At 41.9% G+C, this 20,329-nt stretch overlaps 1 protein-coding gene and 1 long non-coding RNA gene across 3 annotated transcripts; one reads left to right on the top strand and one right to left on the bottom strand.

Annotated features, from left to right (window-relative positions):
* LOC146705391 (uncharacterized) lies at positions 1-1,534 on the bottom strand. The gene is made up of 2 exons (XR_014921354.1): positions 895-1,534; positions 1-818 (listed from the first exon to the last, which is right to left on the bottom strand). It is a non-coding gene; the product is annotated as an uncharacterized LOC146705391 (long non-coding RNA).
* Positions 1,535-6,790: 5,256 nt separating this feature from the next.
* LOC146705392 (leukemia inhibitory factor receptor-like) lies at positions 6,791-20,329 on the top strand. Of its 2 annotated transcripts, XM_085463038.1 has the most exons (18): positions 6,791-6,901; positions 7,028-7,162; positions 11,892-12,037; positions 12,129-12,279; positions 12,366-12,629; positions 12,739-12,865; positions 13,878-14,014; positions 14,095-14,240; positions 14,330-14,483; positions 14,599-14,660; positions 14,941-15,163; positions 15,577-15,756; positions 15,837-15,938; positions 16,018-16,176; positions 17,532-17,660; positions 17,762-17,855; positions 17,950-18,016; positions 18,195-20,329. In XM_085463038.1, the coding sequence occupies exons 2-18, from the start codon at positions 7,099-7,101 to the stop codon at positions 18,678-18,680; spliced, it is 2,691 nt and encodes an 896-aa protein (XP_085319164.1). In that variant the 5' UTR covers positions 6,791-6,901; positions 7,028-7,098; the 3' UTR covers positions 18,681-20,329. The 2 variants fall into 2 exon arrangements, with proteins under 2 accessions (XP_085319164.1, XP_085319163.1); XM_085463037.1 differs by having other exon boundaries at positions 6,791-7,162.

A 20,329-nucleotide genomic window follows, 5' to 3' on the forward strand; every position in this document is an offset into this window, starting at 1 on the left:
CCAGTTGAACAAAAAATCTGTTTATTCTTCTTTCAACATGTTGAGGTGATGGGTCAAAAGAAATGATTGTGACATATGGTGTCTCTGACTGCTCTTCCATCTTGTATGTCCGTGGGAGGGTCAGGATGTTCATGGTTTGGATCACTGCTGATGTTTGGTTCAGAAGGACAGTGTTCTCCTCTAATTGTGGCAATGTTGTGAAGAATCACACATGCCACAATAATGTCACATGCCCTTTCTGGGGTGACCCTGAGTCCTTGCAGGCACTGGAACCGGGCCTTAAGCATTCCGATAGTCATTTCAATTCTGGCTCTTGTCCTGCAATTAGCCAGATTATATCGCTGCTGTGGGCCCGGTTCAGGGTCAGAGTAAGGGGTAAGCAAATAGGGTAAACATGGATACCCCCTATCACCAAGCAAGTAGCCAGTGAACTCTCCTAAGACAGAAGGGTACACTTCAGTTCAAATGTCCCTGAAGCAATTGGTCTTTATATATTTTAAAGTATTCTCAACTCACCATGTCCAAATTTTGTGCTCAGTGTACATTCACGGAATATTTGTGAGTCATGGACAGAGCCTGGCCACTTGGCTTCCACATTTGTGATAATGTTGGCAGCATCATATATGATCTTCACAGTGCAGAGAACACAAATTAGCATCCATTACTATGATAAAATAATTTGTTAGTTTGAAATGCTACAGGGAACTATGTACCTGTACATTAATGCTGTGGAAAGACTTCCTGTTCACATAGTCTCCTTCATTTACTAAAGGAGCAATGACTGGAATGTGAGTGCCATCTATACACGCCTGGGAATCCTGAAAATAAATGTAAAATTTAAGTAGTAGTTCAAGTATCACCACATCATGAATTAAGTTTTGGTCATCCTGATACCTGCAATTTTGTGGCATCCCTCTTTGATAAATCTTGTGGGTCTGTGACCGGGGAACACCACAAACGAGTACAGGAGACGTTTCAGTGCAACTGTAACATTCCTGACTGCCCGACAGACGGTAGCCTTGGAAACGTGCTCAGCGTCACCAATATTATACAGAAAGCTCCCGTTTGCAAGAAACCGAAGTGCAATACAAATAATATGTACAGAACTGAGAGCATGTCCGCGATGTGTCACATGCGTAATATATGGCCTGAGGATGTTATCCAAATAAATTATAGATTGTGCTGAGAAACGGTAACGTTCGCACAGAAAATCATCAGGAAATGATAAAATGTCCAAACGCGCTCTGATCACTCTCTCCCGGCGGAGAGCTCTGCGGAGAATTTGGGCTTCACGATCTACTGGCTCTTCAAGGAAGTGGCACGCCATGTCCGACACTTCCTACTGTCAGGTTTCCGACAAAGGGGCGGAGACAGTCAGGGTTAGTTGTAGGAAACCTGCTAGGGGGCAGGTTAGCTTCACGGAGTGTGTCGTCATAGTGACTCACTGAGGCTTCAGCTGAACTCGCTTTGTGAAACCGAAAACCCAGAGTTTTCGTTAACTCAGGGTATACTTACTCAGTTTTTCCACTAAACCGGCTTCCTGAAACAGGGCCCTGCTTCGACACTCATCCACAAACATCCTTTATTTCGACACATACGCACCATGCGCTCAACGGCAGCACATTTACTTCAGTCAGACAGCGCACACAGTCGTTTAGGACACACACACTTAAGCCAAGCCTACTTATATTAGTAACTATGCATACACAAAGTCAGACTCAGGGAGCATCTCGCCACACATTTTTTCTCTCTCTCCTTCTCTTTATTTATGAACAAGTGACGTATTCTCTCCACCTGTCTAAGCGACGCACACAGCATACATCCCTAGTTATACACAAACATCTATGGGTACACTGAGGTTCATTACATGGAATATAAATGGAGCTGGCTCCAGAGAAAAGAGGTTAAAAATATTTAACCAACTCAAAAAACTACAGGCAGATGTTGTCCTTTTACAAGAGACCCACAGACCTCTTAGAGGTTCGAATGAACTTAAAACACCTGAGTTTCCTAATGTGTTCTCAGCTTGTTATAATTCTAGACAAAGGGGAGTAGCAATTTTAATACATAAAAATATTAATTTCACAGTACTCGATACAGTTGAGTACTGTTGGCTCTGTTGGCTCTCAGGTGACTGTTTCCTCGCGGCTGCGTGCAGCGGGGCTAGGGGAGGGTCTGTGCTGACGGACGTGGGTTACTGACCTGGTAGCCTGGCTGCCCCTGGGTGGGTCCGGGATGGGCGTGAGGTTCTGGGGGCGCTCCGTCTCTGGGCTGGGGCCCTGGCCGGGCCTCCGGGGCTTGGGTCCTGGTTGGTGTGTTGCCGGGGTTGTGGGCGGGTGGGTGCATGGGGCCCAGCCCTGGCGCAGGGTGCCGCCGGTGCATCGAGCCACCTGGGGGGCTCTTCAACTGGTGGGGGAAATTGTCACACCTTGCAGGAGCTTTCCTCTCCTCAGGAACTCTCTCTGCAGGAGGGGGAGATACAGGAGAGGTGGAGGAAGATCTCAGCCTGGGCGTCTATTGTCTTATGTAGTCTGGAAGATAAGTGGATGGTGGGGTGGGTGCAGTTTTCTCTGTGGTGGGGTTGGGTGGACTGTCCCGGGCTCTGTGGGGCTGGGAGGCGCTGCTGCACTGGGCCCCGGTCTGGATGGGCCTGGGCCCCCTTTCCCTGGCGGGTCGCAGAGTATGGGGGTGCCTACTGGGGTCAGCGGGGGAGCTGGCCCCAGGGAGGGGTCACTTGCCCCTCCCTTCCTTCCCTCCCCATCTCCAGCTGCCTCCCTCTTCCCGCTCCACCACAACCACCCACACATGCAGGACCTTGGAGTAAGGGTATGTCACCAGGGTGCAGAGGAGGCCACTCCCCCCTCTGTCCCCTTCTGGCTGCCTCTGCCTCAATTTTATCCCACAACTTAGACATTCACATTACTCACACTCTCATTACGCATACATATAGGATCTTGGGGGTGGGCACGATACACGGAATCCAAAGTACCATCAGGGTGTACACCCCACCCCTGGCGTCGTTGCCCACCTCTCAATGTTAAATACACGTAGACATTGAGGGCTAGCAGGAGGGACTATGCGCTTACCGGCTGCTTTCTGGCAGGTAGCAGGGAAAAGGGTAACACCACCTGGGTCTGGGTGCAGTTCCCCCCTCCAGGGGCAAGGGTACCTAGACCCGGTTCGTAGAGTACGCTTGGGGAGTGTGATCGTGTGTACAGCGTCTCTTTATATCTGTCTCCACGTTGGTTGAGTGTGGAGTAAGTGCATATGAGAGCATGAGGGTGGGAATGGATGTTTGTGTCTGTGTGTGCCTGTATGTCTGTGTCTATATGTCAGGTTGGGTATCAGACGCCACCTCTCTGGGGACATCTCAGGCCCTCCAAGGTTTGGAGGCCTATCTCCCCCCACCACCACTTGCCCTGCCAATGGCGGACTCCCTCAGACATCGGTGCGTTGGTGGTTCTTTGTGTCTGGGGATGGGCGTCCAGGTACACACCGGCTCACTCCTTGGCGGCCGCTTATCGGGGCCTGGAGCCTGGGGCTCGCTCGGGCCACTTCGGAGGTGGGGTGCCCCCGGCCTCTCGGCCTGGGGCTCAGTCACTCAGGCACGGCTGGCTGCCGGCGGAGCTCACGGGCACGTCACTGCAACTCCCCCTGGCTTCTGCTCCGCGGCTGCTGAGTGAGCCCTCATCTGGGACTCTCCTCAGCTCTTTCTGGGACAGTGGCGCGGCTGCCCCTCTGTTGGTCTTCCTTGGTCTCTTGTGTTCTGGGGGCCTCTGGATGTCTGGAGTTTTGATCTCCTCCATACCTGCTTCATGCCCTGAAGGACGGGGCTGTGGCCCCACCACACCCTCTAGCAGATCATTACATGAAGGAACCTTTTAAAAACAAGCGCGTCCATGCTCACAGGTGTACACACGGGTGATCACACCCACAAACTACACCCTTTTTGGCTCCTACCTCAAAGCACACTGTGTTCTGTTGATCTTATGTGCTGCACAATAATGTTTAATATTTAGTATTTACTGTCATATTCCCATATATCATTGTGATGTTGTTTATTCTATTACTCTTGTTCTCTTCTGCTTGTTTTCTTTTTTCTTTCTCAGCAGGTGATCCAGGTGATTGATATATGCATTTTTTTTCTGCCCATTCTGTTGGTTCTTGTTTTTTGCCCTTCTCCCCCGTCCCTCTTCTCAGCTGTTTCTCTTTCCCTCTTTCTTTCTCCCCTTCTTTCCTCCAGTCAAGTCTGTCCCGTATTCAGCAAGTGAAAATAAAACATTTTCTGCTTAAGCGTCTCTGATTTGCAAAAATAATTTATGATCCAAAATTTAGACATATATAATGATTCCTAATTTTTTTTTTAGCTCCATATATCAAACGCTTTTCTAAATATTTGTGTTTCAAAAAAGTCCAGTCTAACAGACTTTTGAGCCCTTAATTTTTTGCATAAATCTAACCACACTAACTGCATGGACTATGGGAGGAAGCTCCAGCAAACTCCACACAGAAAGGCCCTGCCCAGATGGAGGAGTCAAACTCAGGACCTTCTTGCTGTAAGGCAACAGTGCTAACCACTGCGTCACTGTGCTATCCAGAATAAATATTCATATTTTGAGCCCACAGTATGCCTCAAGGTCATGAAACTCTGTCACACCCAGTGGTTGTCCACTCAATCCTCTGGCCAAACTTTATTGTTTCTCTGAAACACCAAGTAAAATATCCTGGAAACGTCCCCCCCCAAAAGAGCTATAAATGAGCAGCAAAGGCACCATTTAAAGTCACTTCTGGTAAATTATTCTGTTAAGAATTAAAAAACAACAACATCTGTTTATCAACTGAATTGTATTAATTTGTACCACATGATGGTGGAGTAAGTATATGTGATAAAAAAATAAATGTAATAATTTAAAAGGACATGCCCGACAATATCTGTGTACACAGTCTCACAGAATGATGACTACAAAAAGCAACTTAATGTTCTTATATGCTGAAATCTGAGAAAACTGTTTGAAGCTGTGTGTCATTGGTGAGAACACCTTAGAATAGGATCGTTGTGTTTTCATAATTCTGTGGACAGGAGATAACAAGAAAGAAAAAATTCCCAACAGCTGACATCACACATGAAGACGTGGCTAAATACACGTCTAGTAAAACCAGTGACTCAGTGCGGCTCTCAGTGCAGCTGCAGATCAGCTAGTAGCTCAGTTTAAAGTCAACACTGCAATTATAAACTCACATACTCACTTGCCTTCTCTGGAATTTCTGGAGTGCTGTGTGGTTCCGAAATGAAAATTCAGTGGAAACAGGGAGTGGAGGGAATTCTTTAGATGTTTAGTGGGAAAAGGAAAGACTGAACCTTTTCTTTGTTGTCTTTGTATGAAAACAAAACTAAGCCTGTCATTACGATCTGGTTCAAATGACTGATAAAGGAGGAATTTCATTAGATAACTGACTCGGGTAATTTTCCTTCTCACAGTCACTCATGACAACTAAAAAGTGGCTTTGTGAATGAAAGTGTGTGTATGTGTGTAAACAGCAGTTTTTGTTGTGTTATTATCTTATTATTACCATATTAGAGACAAAAAAACATCACAAAATTAAATATTATTTAATGATTTATGGTTTTATTTCCCCCCCTTATTCAATTAAATGCTTTATGTATTCATAGTGTCTTCTTCCAGTCATTTTCTGTATACGGAACATTAAAGCCACGACCCTGAATTGGATAAGCAGGAAAGGATGGATGAATGGAAGAAATTAAGTGCCTGACCACCCGAAGGAGTTGCTTGACCGTGGAAACTCATGCCATGAAGCCCCTGGCTCCGGGTTTCTGTGCTGATGTTAATGTCAGCAAGTTTTGCAGCTCTGCAGTCACTGAGTAAGTAGAGCATTGGTGATTTTTAGGCACTTCAGCAACTTCCTGTGGTTCATAAATGCTTCTGCTTTGCAGTAACACCACATACTCCTTAGTATTCAACAGGGAGGAAACTGACATGTTGCAACAGTAGCATCCTATATTAGACCAGTTCAATGAGCTCTTTCACAAATGTCTGTGAAGTCAAACTACGTGGCTAGGTGATTTGATTTCATACACATGTGACAATAAGACAGAAAAAAACCTGAAGCACCATTTATGCAGTCTATGTGAGTCCTACTGTACTGTTAAGAGCTCATCCCAGGCACATCGCAACACTTTTATTTACTGTCCATATTTACTGGCTCCAAATGACATGTTCAACCAATGTCCACACTCCAGGAAGCAGAGGGCAGGGTGAGGCAGAAAGGATTTTACTCAGAATTGGGGGAGGGGAATCAGTTTTACTGCTGTCAGGGGATGAGTTGGAGGAAAGCCAAACAAAAGGAGTACATAAAAGCTTGTAACAGCCTCTTAATAAGAAGTATTGTTTAATGTAGCACTTATTGAGCTTCCTTATCTTCAATTTTCCTTGTATTCCTTTCTTCCTGTTCCTCCCTTTCATTACTGGAAAAACTGCAGCATACTGACTGATAGGTGAACTGACAGAAATCTCATCCTTAACCAAGATCTGAGAAGCCTCTGTTTAAGAGATTTAATCTGGGCGTGTTGTTTTTGTTTACCTGGAAAAAAAACTCCCTGCTTCTGTTCTGAACCACTGATAACAAGTGTTTTCCTTAGTCTGATGACCGATTCTCTCTCTCTCTGACTAGTGTTTTTCTAAAAGGTTTCAAGTCTGAAAACAATCTTAGAGCAAGTGAGGAATGTCTGGCCTCGCTGCTGTGAGTCACAGTTACGAGAACGCGACTGCTCTGTTTCCTGTACTGGAGCTCACATGGATTTCACAATCATGAACTGAAATGATTTCCCAAAGCTTACATGAGAAGGGAGAGCGACTCCAGGGAGTTATCTGACACTGACATGGTGACTTTTCTCTTCAGAGTCTTCAAATAAAACTCACAAAAGTGTTTTGTGTGTGAAAGTTTTTTGTTTCTATAAAGGAAGCCTCAGGAACCTGCTTTACAACCATTTGTAAATGTTTATCACCAGAGCTATGGCAACCATTTGACTCAATCCATGAAGTTTTTTTTCTACAAAGAAATAAACACGGGAGGATTATCATGATCGCATGGTTGTTACTGCTGTCACTCTCCACAACGAGCACACAAGATGGACAAGAAAACAGTGAGTATTTCATCGTCTTGATTGAAGATGTCGTGTTTCAGCTGCTCCAATGAGTAAATGCTCTCAGGTGTGCATGCAGGATATTTTTATGTGCAGTTTTTCCTGTTCATATAACAAACACAAGGCGTTTCAGGGGATCATGCTTTCCACACACTACAGATTTCAGTGAGCATTAGCTGCTAATTGCTAACCACCTGTTTAAATTTGATTACACTTTGCCGTATTAGAAGTATGGCTATTTTGACTGTGAGCTCCCTGCTAGGCTTTACTGCCGCTGATTTGTGTGGATTTCTTGACCCAGTTTGTTTTTAATGCAAATATCTGACAAATTATACATTTTTCTGTGGGTGTAATTGAACAGTACCTAAATTCTAGACGTCCATGTGTGCCCAAATATGGTCACTTTGAAAGACCAAGAGGTTGATGACTAGATGAACTGTCTTTGAAGCAAGACTTCACAAACCAGCATCATGGCAGTGGTTATGATGTTTGCCCCTGAAGCTCTGCTGCTATGATGGCTGAAACCCAACAGTTAGCTCTATGTCTTCAACATCTACAATAATGCATGATTGATTTCCTTTTTGTCTTGCTTTATGTCCACATACTTTATGCAGACAGTCAGCTTCCCATCTTCCCTTGCAAAACTTCTTAAATGCTTCCTTCCAACTTTCTCAACAGTCATTGTGTAAAAAGAGAAGAGCTCTCAAGTGGCCAGTTAGTGAACTGGCTTTTAAACTATTTGTGCCCTCTGAGGTTCCCCCAGAAAACTTGTGATTTTTTTAAAAAAAAAGAGCGATGGGTGGGTGACAGAACATAAAATTGATCACTGACAGAAGAGTGGCTTTTACAGGTGAAATGTAAATGTTGTTTACAGGCAAATTATAATAGAACAATACAGAAGAAAGGAAACAAAAATATATAAAAAATTACAAAGATGTATAATAAAATATTACAGAATAATAGAAATGTATTAAAGGTATGTGGAATGTATAAAACAGTATTATTAGACAGGGTAGGCTGCAATATTTGATCTAAGTATTTATGAAGGGAGCTTAAAGGAAATGAAACATGTAGTTTGTGGCTGGACCAATGGTGACCCCCCCCCCCCCCCCAAAAAAAAAAAGAAAAAAGAAAAAAAAAAAGGAAATATCTTGGAATCAGAAAGGTTTGGGGAAATTCCAGGAGACAGGTAAGACAGCTGGACAGGGCCCAGCAGCAGGACCTGTATCTGTTTCTTTCTGCAAGGATGAGCTCTGCCAGAGCTCCACAAAATGACCTCCACCATGCCACTGCTGTAATAATAATAATAATAATGATAATGATAATACATTTAATTTTTAAAGCGCCTTTCAAGACACCCAAGGACACTGTACAATAGATAAAAACACATAATATAACAATGACACTATGAAGAACAATAAAACAAAAGCACAGGATATAATTAACAAACAGTGAATATACAGATTTGAACTGATGGGTTTTGAGTTGAGATTTAAACTGGGGGAGAGAACCAATGTTTCTTATATCTGGGGGTAGAGCGCCACAGCCTGGGAGCAGAGCAGCTAAAAGCTCTGCTTCCTGTGGTGGTGAGGCCAAAATAAGGCACAACAAGCTGGACAGAAGAAGATCGAAGTGAGCGGGCAGGAAAGGTAGTGCTTAACAGGTCAGAAAGGTAAGGAGGTGCGAGGTTATGAATGGCCTTGAAGGTGAGCAGAAGAAGTGAAGTTCCTGAAGAACTTCCAGGAGAAGAACTTCCAGGCGATTAGAGGATCATCAGGGGGTCCTTTTGTCCCTCTGTGGGGGGTCACTCCCACTAGGTTTATATCTGGGACTCTCCACCATTTGACCTTAGAACTGAAGAAGCTTCTCGGATGAGAGGTGAAACGTCTTGAAGCAACTTAAAGAAGTCCAGACGCTTTTCTTTGCAAGCTCCTTTGACTACGATGACCTGGATGACTGAGAACCTTCACAGACATATTCCTGAAGAACAGGGGTGATGTGCTGGTAGGACGGGGTTCTGGTGATAATCCGAGCAGCAGAGTTGTGAACCAGTTGAAGCTTATGGAGGGATTTTTGGGGGAGACCATGCAAAAGACAATTGCAGTAGCCAATATGGGAGGTAACAAGACCGTGGACAAGAATGGACGTGGACTGTGTGTAAAGAGAAGGACGTAATCTGTTAATGTTGCGTAGATGGAAATAGGCAGAACGGGTGAGATTCCTGATGTGAGACTTGTAGGAAAGTGAACTGTCTAATGTGACACCAAGGCTCTTAACCTGAGAAGAAGGCAAAACTGTGGAGTTATCGATAATGAGTGAGAAATGGTTCGCCTTCAAAAGGTTGGATTTGGTGCCAATAAGGAGGATTTCAGTTTTATCCTCATTGAGCTTTAGAAAATTAGAGCTAAACCAGAATTTTAATTCGGATAGACATTCTGTAAGGGAAGAAGGTGGGAGGGAGGAATCAGGTCTGCAGGAGAGATGTAACTGGGTGTCATCAGCAAAACAGTGAAAGTGAAGATCAAATTTGTGGAAAATGGTACCTAGAGGGAGGATGTATATTATGAAGAGAAGAGGGTCTAAGACTGAACCTTAGGGTACACCAGAAGTGACCGGGAATAGACGAGAGTGGAATGATTTCAGTTGAATAAACTGGGAGCGGTCGAGGAGATATGATTGAAACCAGGGGTTCAATCATATCTGTGTGTCAGAGACAGAGATGGGCAGTAACGCGTTACTTGTAACGCGTTACTGTAATCTGATTACTTTTTTCAAGTAACGAGTAAAGTAAGGGATTACTATTGCAAAATCGGTAATTAGATTACCGTTACTTTCCCGTAGGAACGCTGCGTTACTGCGTTACTAAAACCGTGATTTTTTGCGAGAATGTCTCAGTGACAGTGACGTAAGCGAGTGCGCCGTTAGTGACAACAGCTGTGTGCAGATCAACAATGGATCACATATCGATTGTGGGAGAGAGTATGAGCGTGCAGCGTTTAAAGCATGGAAGTACTGACCTTACTTTGAGTTTGATTCCATAAAAAGTGACAAAAACATTAGCGTCCATCGTGCGTGGGAAGAAAACTTCTTTTTACAGCGAAAAAAACCCTAAACTTCCAAGCAAGCACAGAGTGCGCCATGACGTAATGGGAAACTCACAGAGAAAGTCGCGGATTCTTCAACTGACCGCGGCACACCTGCACCAGGGTAAACCTCCGCCTACCACAGTCCTGCTTTACAGGTGAAAATAGAGCAACAGGACCGCTGAGTCTTTGACTTTATTTATTTTCTGCTGTGTTTTACTTGCATCTATTTGAAAGAGTGAGTGTAAACACAAAAAATATTTTATTTTATGTGCTGGAATGTGTAGAAAATAGGTTTAAATGTTAAACTAATTTATTCAAGTCAGAGAATGTTGCATATAATTAAATTTTTGCTTGATCCATAAAGTTAAAAGATTAAAACTAATAAAACAAGTTAAAAAAAAAGAGACTTTTCCATTTGATTACATTTTGTATGATGGATTATGTAGAAAAAGTAGAATTGGGCTGAAAGATCTATCGCTTTATCACCTCTTCAGGTTGTAAATCGTGTTTTTAAAAAGTAACTAAGTAACTAAGTAATTAATTACTTTTGAAAATAAGTAATCAGTAAAGTAACGGGATTACTTTTTGGGGGAAGTAATCAGTAATTAGTTACTGATTACTTTTTTCAAGTAACTTCACCAACACTGGTCAGAGATGCCAAGAGAGGAGAGTCTGCTTATAAGGACAGAGTGAAAGATGGTGTCGAAGGCTGAGCTCAGATCTAAAAGGATGAGAATGACCAGAGTCGGCTCCGATTAGAAGATCATTAGTGACTTTAAGTAAAGCAGTTTCTTTACTGTGACATGAACGAAAACCAGATTAAAATCTCTTGTAGATGTTTTATATTAACCAAGTGTGAATGAAGTTGAACTGCAACTACTTATTAGATATCGGACGGAGGTTGTTCAAGTTGTTAGGGTCTAAAGAAGGTTTTTTCAGTATGGGAGTGACTGAAGCAATCTTGAATAAGGAGGATAGCAGAGATGAGTGGGAGTAAGGAAGAGAGGCAGGGAATCTTTCTGACCAAACAATCAGAAACTGACTTCATTAGGGTGGTTATCCATCGTCACGTCCGAGTGGCATCTGCCATAGATTGCAGTGATGGACATTCTGACAACCTGTTCTTTTCACAGATGAAAGCAGGTTGACCCTCAGCACGGAGAACAGATGAATCTACTTGAATTAGCTGAGGCAAGAGAGAACTAGTGCCCTATTTGGACCCATTTGCTAGTCAAAATGGGCCTGAAATGTATAATGAGGAGTCTTAATACAACTTAAACAGTTGCTGCATGAGTGAAATTTGTTACCAAGTGCAAAAAAAAAAAAAAAAAAAAAAAAAATTGTATGAGGCTGTAAACATGTTTTGCTGTAAAGCTGGGCAGTTTGAACAGGGTGACACATCTATGGGAATTGACACACCTTTTAAGGATATCTCAAATGAAGAATAGATGAACTCCATTTTAGGCAACAGTTTTTAACAAAATCTTTAACAAAACATCAGTATTTGATGCCCGGGCAGTGACGACACTATTGGCACCACTGGCTGTGTCCTCACTGACTGCTGTTCAAATAGCCCAACGATGACTGTGAAGAATTGTTCAGGTCACTTTAACCATAAAATGTCCTGTGGTCACTTCCTTTAGGTGTTTTGCGTTGTGGACCTCAGAATGTGACTCTTGACTACGACAGTTTCCTGTTAAAGTGGGAAGATGACCCTTCTTGCTCTGTGATACGAGATGGGCTCGTGTACGAGCTGCAGCTTCTCATTGCAGACAAACCTGAACACAATGTAAGAGATTATTATGGGTAACTATAATCCTCACTTCTGTAGCCTCCAAACAAAAAGCTGTTCCTCTAATGTGTTTATGATAATGTTGTAGGGTGAAGTTGTTGTGGCACCTGCACAGATAGGATCTACTCATTCCTGGAAATGGACTTCCCATTTACCATCGCAGTGTGCTCGCCATTCAGTCCGGCTCAGGTCCCAATACAACAACCAATCAAGCCCATGGATGCAGAAGACGCTACCTGGTTAATATTAAGTTCAAATCATTTGATCTTTTTTGATTCTTAAACACTTTACAGTCTCGTTTATTCTTATCACTGTGCTTCTTCAGACCAGGGTGAAATACTGGTTCTCCCAAGAGACCAAATATTGGAGGTGGGCAGCACAGCCACATTCTGCTGCATGGTGCCAGATGGGGAAAGTATTAAAACAATGTTTCTATATGACTACAAAGGCACTAATGTAACAACTACAAAGATCAGTGAACATGTGCACTCCCTGACTGTTCACCTGGACCAAGAATCAGAAAACTATAGTGATGTAATATGTGACACAACCAAAGGAAACATCAGCGGAGCCAGTTTTCACGCCAGCTGTAAGTATGATGTAGCATTTGAGATTGTGGTTTCTCAAATTGATCTTGTAAATAAATGGTTCTCTTTTAAATGTGCTTCTGTTTTTCCTGGTATTTGCCACAAACTTAGATCCTCCTGATGACAGTGATCTTAAGTGTGAAACCCGGGATCTGGAATCAATCGATTGTTTTTGGAACGTAGGAAGGGCAGCAAACGAACATCCTGCAATGGAAAGAACATATCAGCTCCAAGGAAGGTATAATAAGACCCAACCACCCCTAATATATCTACAGTCTCCTGTATGGAAGCATCTGAGGGTGTGAATCTTAAAATAAGACACCTCACTGGACACCTTGTTAAAAACCACTGCAGACCGTTTCAGATTCAGAAGAACAAAAAGTTGATGAACAGTACTTTTAGATGATCTCGATGATCTGTAGTCAGAAGTTACAAAAATGAGCACTTGCTATACAACTTCAGTTGCAGGATGATTTATTGGGGCAAAAAAACCTGAAAAAATAATAGTCAGAAAGCAAAGTGCTCTACTGCGAGAGCATGCAGACTCCAGTGCTATCACAGACAGACAGGCTGCCCTGTTTACTACTTTTAGTTAGAGTGAAAATCTACAACATATCAGGCCTTGTCAAAACATTCCCTTTTAAAGTGCCCCACTCTCCTTTGTAAATTCCATGCATATCCAAGTATAAGCCACACACACACGCAGAGATGGTTAACACATTATTTGAAAACTAAAATAAAGTGCCCAGAATAAACATAGTCCAAAAAACAAATTGATTAATTATGGGATAAACAGTAGTTATGCTTCTCACAGTATGTAATGCCATATAGGTCAAAAGTCAAAGTGAGTTTACAAAGAGAACGTCCTTGATGAAATCACAGTGGAGTTGTTTTCAGGGCTATTCTTCTTTAATTTCACTTTATATGATTTGCAGTGAAAACTGCACACATTACACCTCGTCACCAGAGTTCTTAAAAAACCCAAAAACCAGAATATTTATAAAAGTAGTTTCAAGCAGTTGAGAGAAATGCTCTGATTTAAAAGACCATCAAAGCAAAAACATTTTGGGATCTATAGACTAAACTTTAAAGCACCAAACATTATTGATTAAGCAATAAGGAGTTCAGTCAATGACAAATTTAAAATGTACTCTTACTTTGCTTCCTAGTGAATGTGCAGTCCTGCTAGCCTCTGTATTTATTTAGTTGTAAATATTTAGTAATAGCGGTGTATATTTTTTACATTTTAGCTCATGCATCAATGGACGTTCAGGTAAATGCTCGCAAAAAGTAAAGCTGGATGCAGCTGAGAGGAACTGGACCTTAACAGCAACTACTCGGCTGGGAAAGCTCGAGATCCATGACAACGCGGACCTGACCAAAAGAGGTAAAGCTTTGAATAAAATTTGGTTAAATGATTATTTTTAATCCTTAAGATCAGCTGATTGTTGTGATCTCTTGTTTTAGTGCACATGGTTGCTCCAGACAAAGTGGCAGCTTCAACTGTGAACCCCAGAAACATCAGTCTGAAATGGAGCTGGACTGTGCAGAAGTACAGTAATCTCAACATCACATGCCAAGTAGATGTCAGTGATGGAAACTCTAATACCAAAGTGAGTAGATTAAAAAGGAGGCTAAGGTATTGGCTTTTCAAAGTAAAAGTCTTCACTGAAGTCAGCTAACATAATTTTTGTCCTTGTAGACTGAAAACATTGGAGTTGGCCTCACAGCTGCAGTCATCAAGGACTTGATACCACACTGGGACTATGTTGTGAGGGTCCGATGTGGAACAGCACAGCATTTCTGGAAATGGGGTGACTGGAGCAAAAGTGTCAAAATCCGCACAAAGGGTGATGGTAAGTAGTTTTTATTTTAAGACTTTATTTTAATCTTAAAATAAAAAATATTTTAAGATAAAGACCTAAAAGGTTTGTGAATGTAACAGATGTCGTTTGTCTGGTTGCACCACAGTTCCAGATGCTCTTGACGTGTGGATGAAGGTGAAGGCAGACCAGGCTGTAATCTCCTGGAAGGTGAGTCCAAGTTGGCTTTTACAAGGCTTTTATGAGGCCTCTTGGTAAGGTCTAAATCTGGAAACTGACTTTTGGAGACAGCCTCAAGTGGTCTTTAGAAGAACTAGAGCTTTTGGTACTTGCATGTTGGATTCATTTTTTTCCTCACAACTTGATGCAATAAAAAATATCTTTATTAAATCTATTTGACAAAATATCAGTGCAACATCTTATACAGTTAGAAAGTGATGTTTCAGATGACACTGTTACCATTTCAGGTCTTGATGTTACGTCTCCACAGGTGCCACTGACCAATCAGAGCCATGGAGAAATCTTTGACTACAAAGTGTCCTGGGCAAAGACCAAAGACAAAAATCAGTCAAACCAAACCAACGTGTCCAGAAGCAATCACAGTCTTACACTCACGCTGGACCCCAGTGAGGAGTACATGGTCACTGTCATGGCTAGAAACATAAACGGCAGCTCATCACCATCGACCATCATCATCCCCCGCAGCAATCTAGGTATGAAGCTAACAGAGCACCACACATTACAGATAAGCTCACTTTGATTTCCATTTGGGGAAGAGGTTTGATTTTATCTAATCTGTGCAGAAGGCTGTAAGCAAAAGGTTTTCCAAACTAATGCAGAAAAGGAATAGCAGTTTTCATGATCACATGATTGAGATTATATCTATTATAAGTATACAAATTTGTAATTGTTGTGTTTATATTCTATATGTCCAAGTCATGATGAGTATGTACATTTTTGCACATTTTATTGGTCTGCAAAGGGAAGCTAAATGCCTTAAAAGTGCATGAAACTGTTTTTAAAACCCATGAAAAATTCTCAAGGTTTAACTATATATACTGATTTAACCTCTTCCTTTTTTAAGTGGAGTATGTTGTAAAATCTAATTTTAAAGAGTCTTTTTCAGATACATCCGAGGTGAAGACCTCCTGGATCAGTGGCAGCAATGGTAGCTTCTTCCTGTCCTGGCCTGATAGTCCTAACGCCAGCTGTGGCTACATAGTGGACTGGTGTCCAGTCTTCGGTAATTGCACCTTCGAGTGGATGAAAGTGCCTCCCAACAGAACTCATACCACAGTTTTTTCAAGTACGTCCTCATCTTTGCCTACAAAACTGTTGCAGATCATATTTGCATCTGTTTCAGCACAGCTCCTTTTGTTGTTCCAGAGAACTTTGAAGATGGTCGGAGATACCTGCTGTCCATATACGCCTGCACTGAGGGAGCTGCGGTGCTACTACAGAGAAGAAAGGGCTACATCAGAGAGACCAGTAAGACTGATTCAGTGATTTCTCACAAAATGCGATGGTTCAATCAGCAGTGTATTTTATGCATGTCACATCTTTCCAGAAATAGGAGTCGAGCTGTTTAAACTCAAATACAAACAGGAAGACTCGGCTGTTGAGGTATCCTGGGAGCCCATACCTCTGGAAAAGCAGACTGCTTCCATCCATGGATATATTCTCTACTACCAGGACAAGAGCGGGAACGTTTTTAACGTGAGCACAGGTACAGTATGAAGGCATACTCACTCAGGCCAGCTAAGATTTCAGTCTGGACATTAAGTATAGGATCAGCACTTTTTTTTTTGTGATCAACATTTTATTGATTTAAAACGGGGTTGGGGGAGGGGGGGGTACAGACATATACAGCACATCTGTAAACTGCAGTAGCAAAGCAAACATTGGTCACAAGGCATAGGGACAGCAAAGAAAAAACACGAAAACACAGTCAAAAACAGTTATCTCCTGTTCCAGGAGATAACTTTGGATGAGAAGATTTTCCAAACTTCAACAGTCGTGGGTCGAGCTTTATTTAATTTTGCTGTGGTATGTTCAAAATTAATAACACGGATAAGACATCGTATCCAGAATGATTCCATACAAATGTCAGGACTGAACCATTGCTTTGTAATAGTCTTCTTTGCGGATGTGAATCCAGCGAACAACATTTTGCATTGTATTTGTTTTAAGGAGATTTCAGAGGTATCATTAAGGAGACAAAGACCAGGATTGGGAATATAAAAAACGTCCAGCACCTCAGATAACACAGAGTTCACAAAGACCCAAAAATTGGATACAACAGGACAGTCCCAAAACATGTGCAAAAACGTGCCTGGTGACGAATCATTGCAGATGTGACAGTGATACGTAGCCTGTAGTTTCATCTGGAACCTCCTATAGGGTGTAATGTTTGTTCTGTGTATGGTTTTGAAATGAATCAATTGATGCGCCAGGTTCTTAGAAGTCAAAGGATCAGCACTTTTCCATAGGTGCTCTGTTAGCTGATTTTAATCCATCGTTAGTGTTTACCTCCTGGCATATGATGATTTTATTGGGTTAATTTGACCATGATGCCACTTTTTTCCATTATCTTGGACTTAGAAACTGTTAATAATGCCAGATCTAACAAATGGAAATAACAACCCCTTGTGGCACAAACGTAAAACAAACCATGCCTGTTTTATGGTTGTAATTGGATGAAATATTAAGGGCTATAACTCTTCAAATTGGTGGCAGAAAATATCAGATTCGTTTGAAAGTCTTTTATACTAAAAAATGTCAAAAATTATGTCTTCAACTGATTTGCTGTACATCAAGTTTTTTCTTGCATCTTTTGTAGTATTAAGGTGTTAACTGAAACATGTTGCCGACGTGTCGTTTACAAATTGATTGTCACTCGGACGATGACACACTTAATCACACTATTAAGTTTCTCTACTGATAACAAAGTCCTGGTTTTGTTTCTCCACACACAAAGATTAGCTTGTAACTGAGATAAATAAAGTAAGTCTCCAGTGTTGCCCGATGATCGTAAACATGTATCTATGTTGTAATAATGGCGGTCACTCTGTGTTGATTTAGATGATCCTGAAGCCACCAGCCTCACTGCAAAGAACCTGAACATCAGTATGTACACCTTCACGGTGACAGCATCAACAGCATTTGGACTTTGTGGTAATTTATCCATCAGTGTCACCTTGAATCCCCCGGGTAGGTTAATTATTTCCCCATATGGACTATTTTCTTTAGTAAGACTGTCAACATTTGTCATTTTCTTTGATTTACTCGATGCGGTTCATTGTTTTCACCAGCTGATCAACTGATAATGCTGATCTTGATATCCCTGGGAGCAGTTTTTCTTATTCTGTCTGTCAGCACAATTATCTGCTACAGACAATGGGCATGGTAAGCAATGCACATTTATTTTCTGTGAAATTTGCCACTTTTGCTTCCAATAATTGGTTTTGTTTAAATTTTGATGCATTCTTTGACCCAACAGCATCAAACACAAAGTCTATCCTCCAATCCCAAAGCCAGTGCTGACCGACCAGTGGCTGACATTACCAGTAAGTTGAGATGGCCAGTACTATATCATGTAGCATTGGCCAGCTAATGATGCATCTATATATCAGGATATTCTACTATTCAGTTATTTGTTGATTTCCTTGTATAGTCCATTATCCTAATCTCTAAGCACCAAGATATCTTTCCTGTGAATGTGAGGTCATTTTCTCTGTTTTTCAGGATGAACATACGAGTCATCATCTTCATTTTGATCAGAGTTACTACAGAGAGGTCTTGGATATTCCTAAGCTACATGATCAATTCAGACCACCACAGCCTGATGTTGACCAGGACTACAAGCCTTTTACCTTCTCTCAGACTCCCAAAGGTTACTACAATAAGCCTCTGAAGAAATCCCAGCCATGTCTCACTTTACCCACTACAGGCCTCACATCTCAGCCAGGCTTGCCATCTTCTCCAATCAATGGCGTATTTCCTAATCCGTCGTACAACCCATCGTACAACCTGGTATTGCAAAGTGTGGACCGTGAAGTCAAATCAGGGCCCGAGGTCCATGAGGGAATACCTTTCATCAGAAGCTTTAGTGGATACCAGCCTCAGAGTCCTGATGAGACCTTTACCACAACTGAGTTAGAGGAGTACCCAAACAGTCCCATATCCTGTGTGTCCACATACATTTTGCTACCACAGAAGACATCCAACTAGCTGCTGCATATGTGAACACATTTAAGCCTTATTCAGGCACTTTATGCATCGTTAACTACTGCATAGTTGGTTAGCTTCATCCACCAGGTCATCAGCAACTCAGCTAAAGTTAGGTGTGAGTTTAGTTTCATTCACACAAACAGGACATTTTCAGAAAATAGAAGATGTTTCCTTTCAAATGAGATCCTAGGAGTACATTTTGGCATTAAAGCTTTTCTGTTTAGATGCTCACACACTCACACCTGAATTATAATCCTAGTTGTTTGTTGTTAGCCAATTATGTTAGTGGACCAGAGCATTAGTGGTTTTCAAAGATTTTGTGCCCTGCAAATTTATTTTGTTTGTCACCACATCAGTGACACATACAGTATGAATGGTGGGTTTGAAAAACACTGCTCTAAGATGCTGCTGTTGAACCTTTGGGGTCTGTTCGTTTCAGACACTACTGTACAGTCATTCCTGTGGCTGGCTCACATCAAGGTCTCTTTAAGACATGAAAAGGACAGGTTTCTCTTGTTGGTGTCCAAGTGGCACCAAATGGGCATTATTTGAATTTACTCTGGAAACACTGCTCTCATGACGGGACATTGTATCCCTCAAGGTACTTAATTTTTAAGGGCTCTGTCCCACAATACTAGGGACACATCAGAGAGTACAACCACTGGTCGCTGTGGAAAAATGTGTGCTCCCTGACTGTCAGTTGACAAGAAATTGGTCACAAACGGGTATACAGTGCTGCACTGATAACTGCTTTGGTTACTAGCAGGTTGCCAGAAGTTTGAACTTGTCTAGAAATAACTTGTTAACGGCTCTCTGAACTGTAATGAAACTGTGAAAAAAGTGTGCCACAAACTGGAAATGGAGATTCTTCACCTTCTAAGTAAAGGCTTTGTCTTACTAATGTTATCATCACATTTAACGTTTTACTTTATAAGGGAACATTTTCTGTTTCTGTTGCACTTACTCAGAGAGTAAATGGTGAGTGTTTGCAGCCAGCTCAGCATCTTCCATGCAAATTATGAGAGACTGCAAAAACCTCAGTGACCTTTGTCAGTGAATACATAGTTTATCCTAGATGTTCCTAGGGCATTGCTAACCGATCTCTAAGAAATTCGAAAAGTTTCTTTAAATGTATCTAGACGTTCCACTGAGTCAGACATTTGAGAGAAGCCCCTCTAAAGCTTGAATTATTTTTCTGTGTTGAATCTCTGCAAACCTGACTGCAAAGTCTGTACAAGTTACAGCTGTTTGCATTTTTACTTTAATGACGTGTCTGAATCTCTGTGCCATCACCACAGAAACTCAACTCATCATATTGAAGCAAATAAATAATGAACAATGAAGAGAGGACTTCAGTACCGACCGATTGATTATGTGTGTCCTACCTTATTAAAAAATGTGAATATTTCATGTAGCTGCTGAGAGGTCTTTGCTGTTGATCTCTGTCTGTAAGAACCAAGAAATCACCTTTGAATCAATGCTGTAAACCAATAAAACAAGAAGCTTCAAACAAGAAGTGTTTTTTTAATGCTTTGATTGTGTCTGGTTTCCTTCAAAGTCTGTTCATATGGAGATAAACAGTACAGCACCAGGAAGGCTGTGTGACCTGCTATGTTGATGATTGCATTGTTACGTCCCTCTGCAGCCGC

This window comes from Copadichromis virginalis, linkage group LG7 (genome assembly GCF_057382275.1).
Source record: "Copadichromis virginalis isolate Kocher_CV1m ecotype Utaka linkage group LG7, C_Virginalis_male_GT1.1, whole genome shotgun sequence".
NCBI lineage: Eukaryota > Metazoa > Chordata > Actinopteri > Cichliformes > Cichlidae > Copadichromis > Copadichromis virginalis.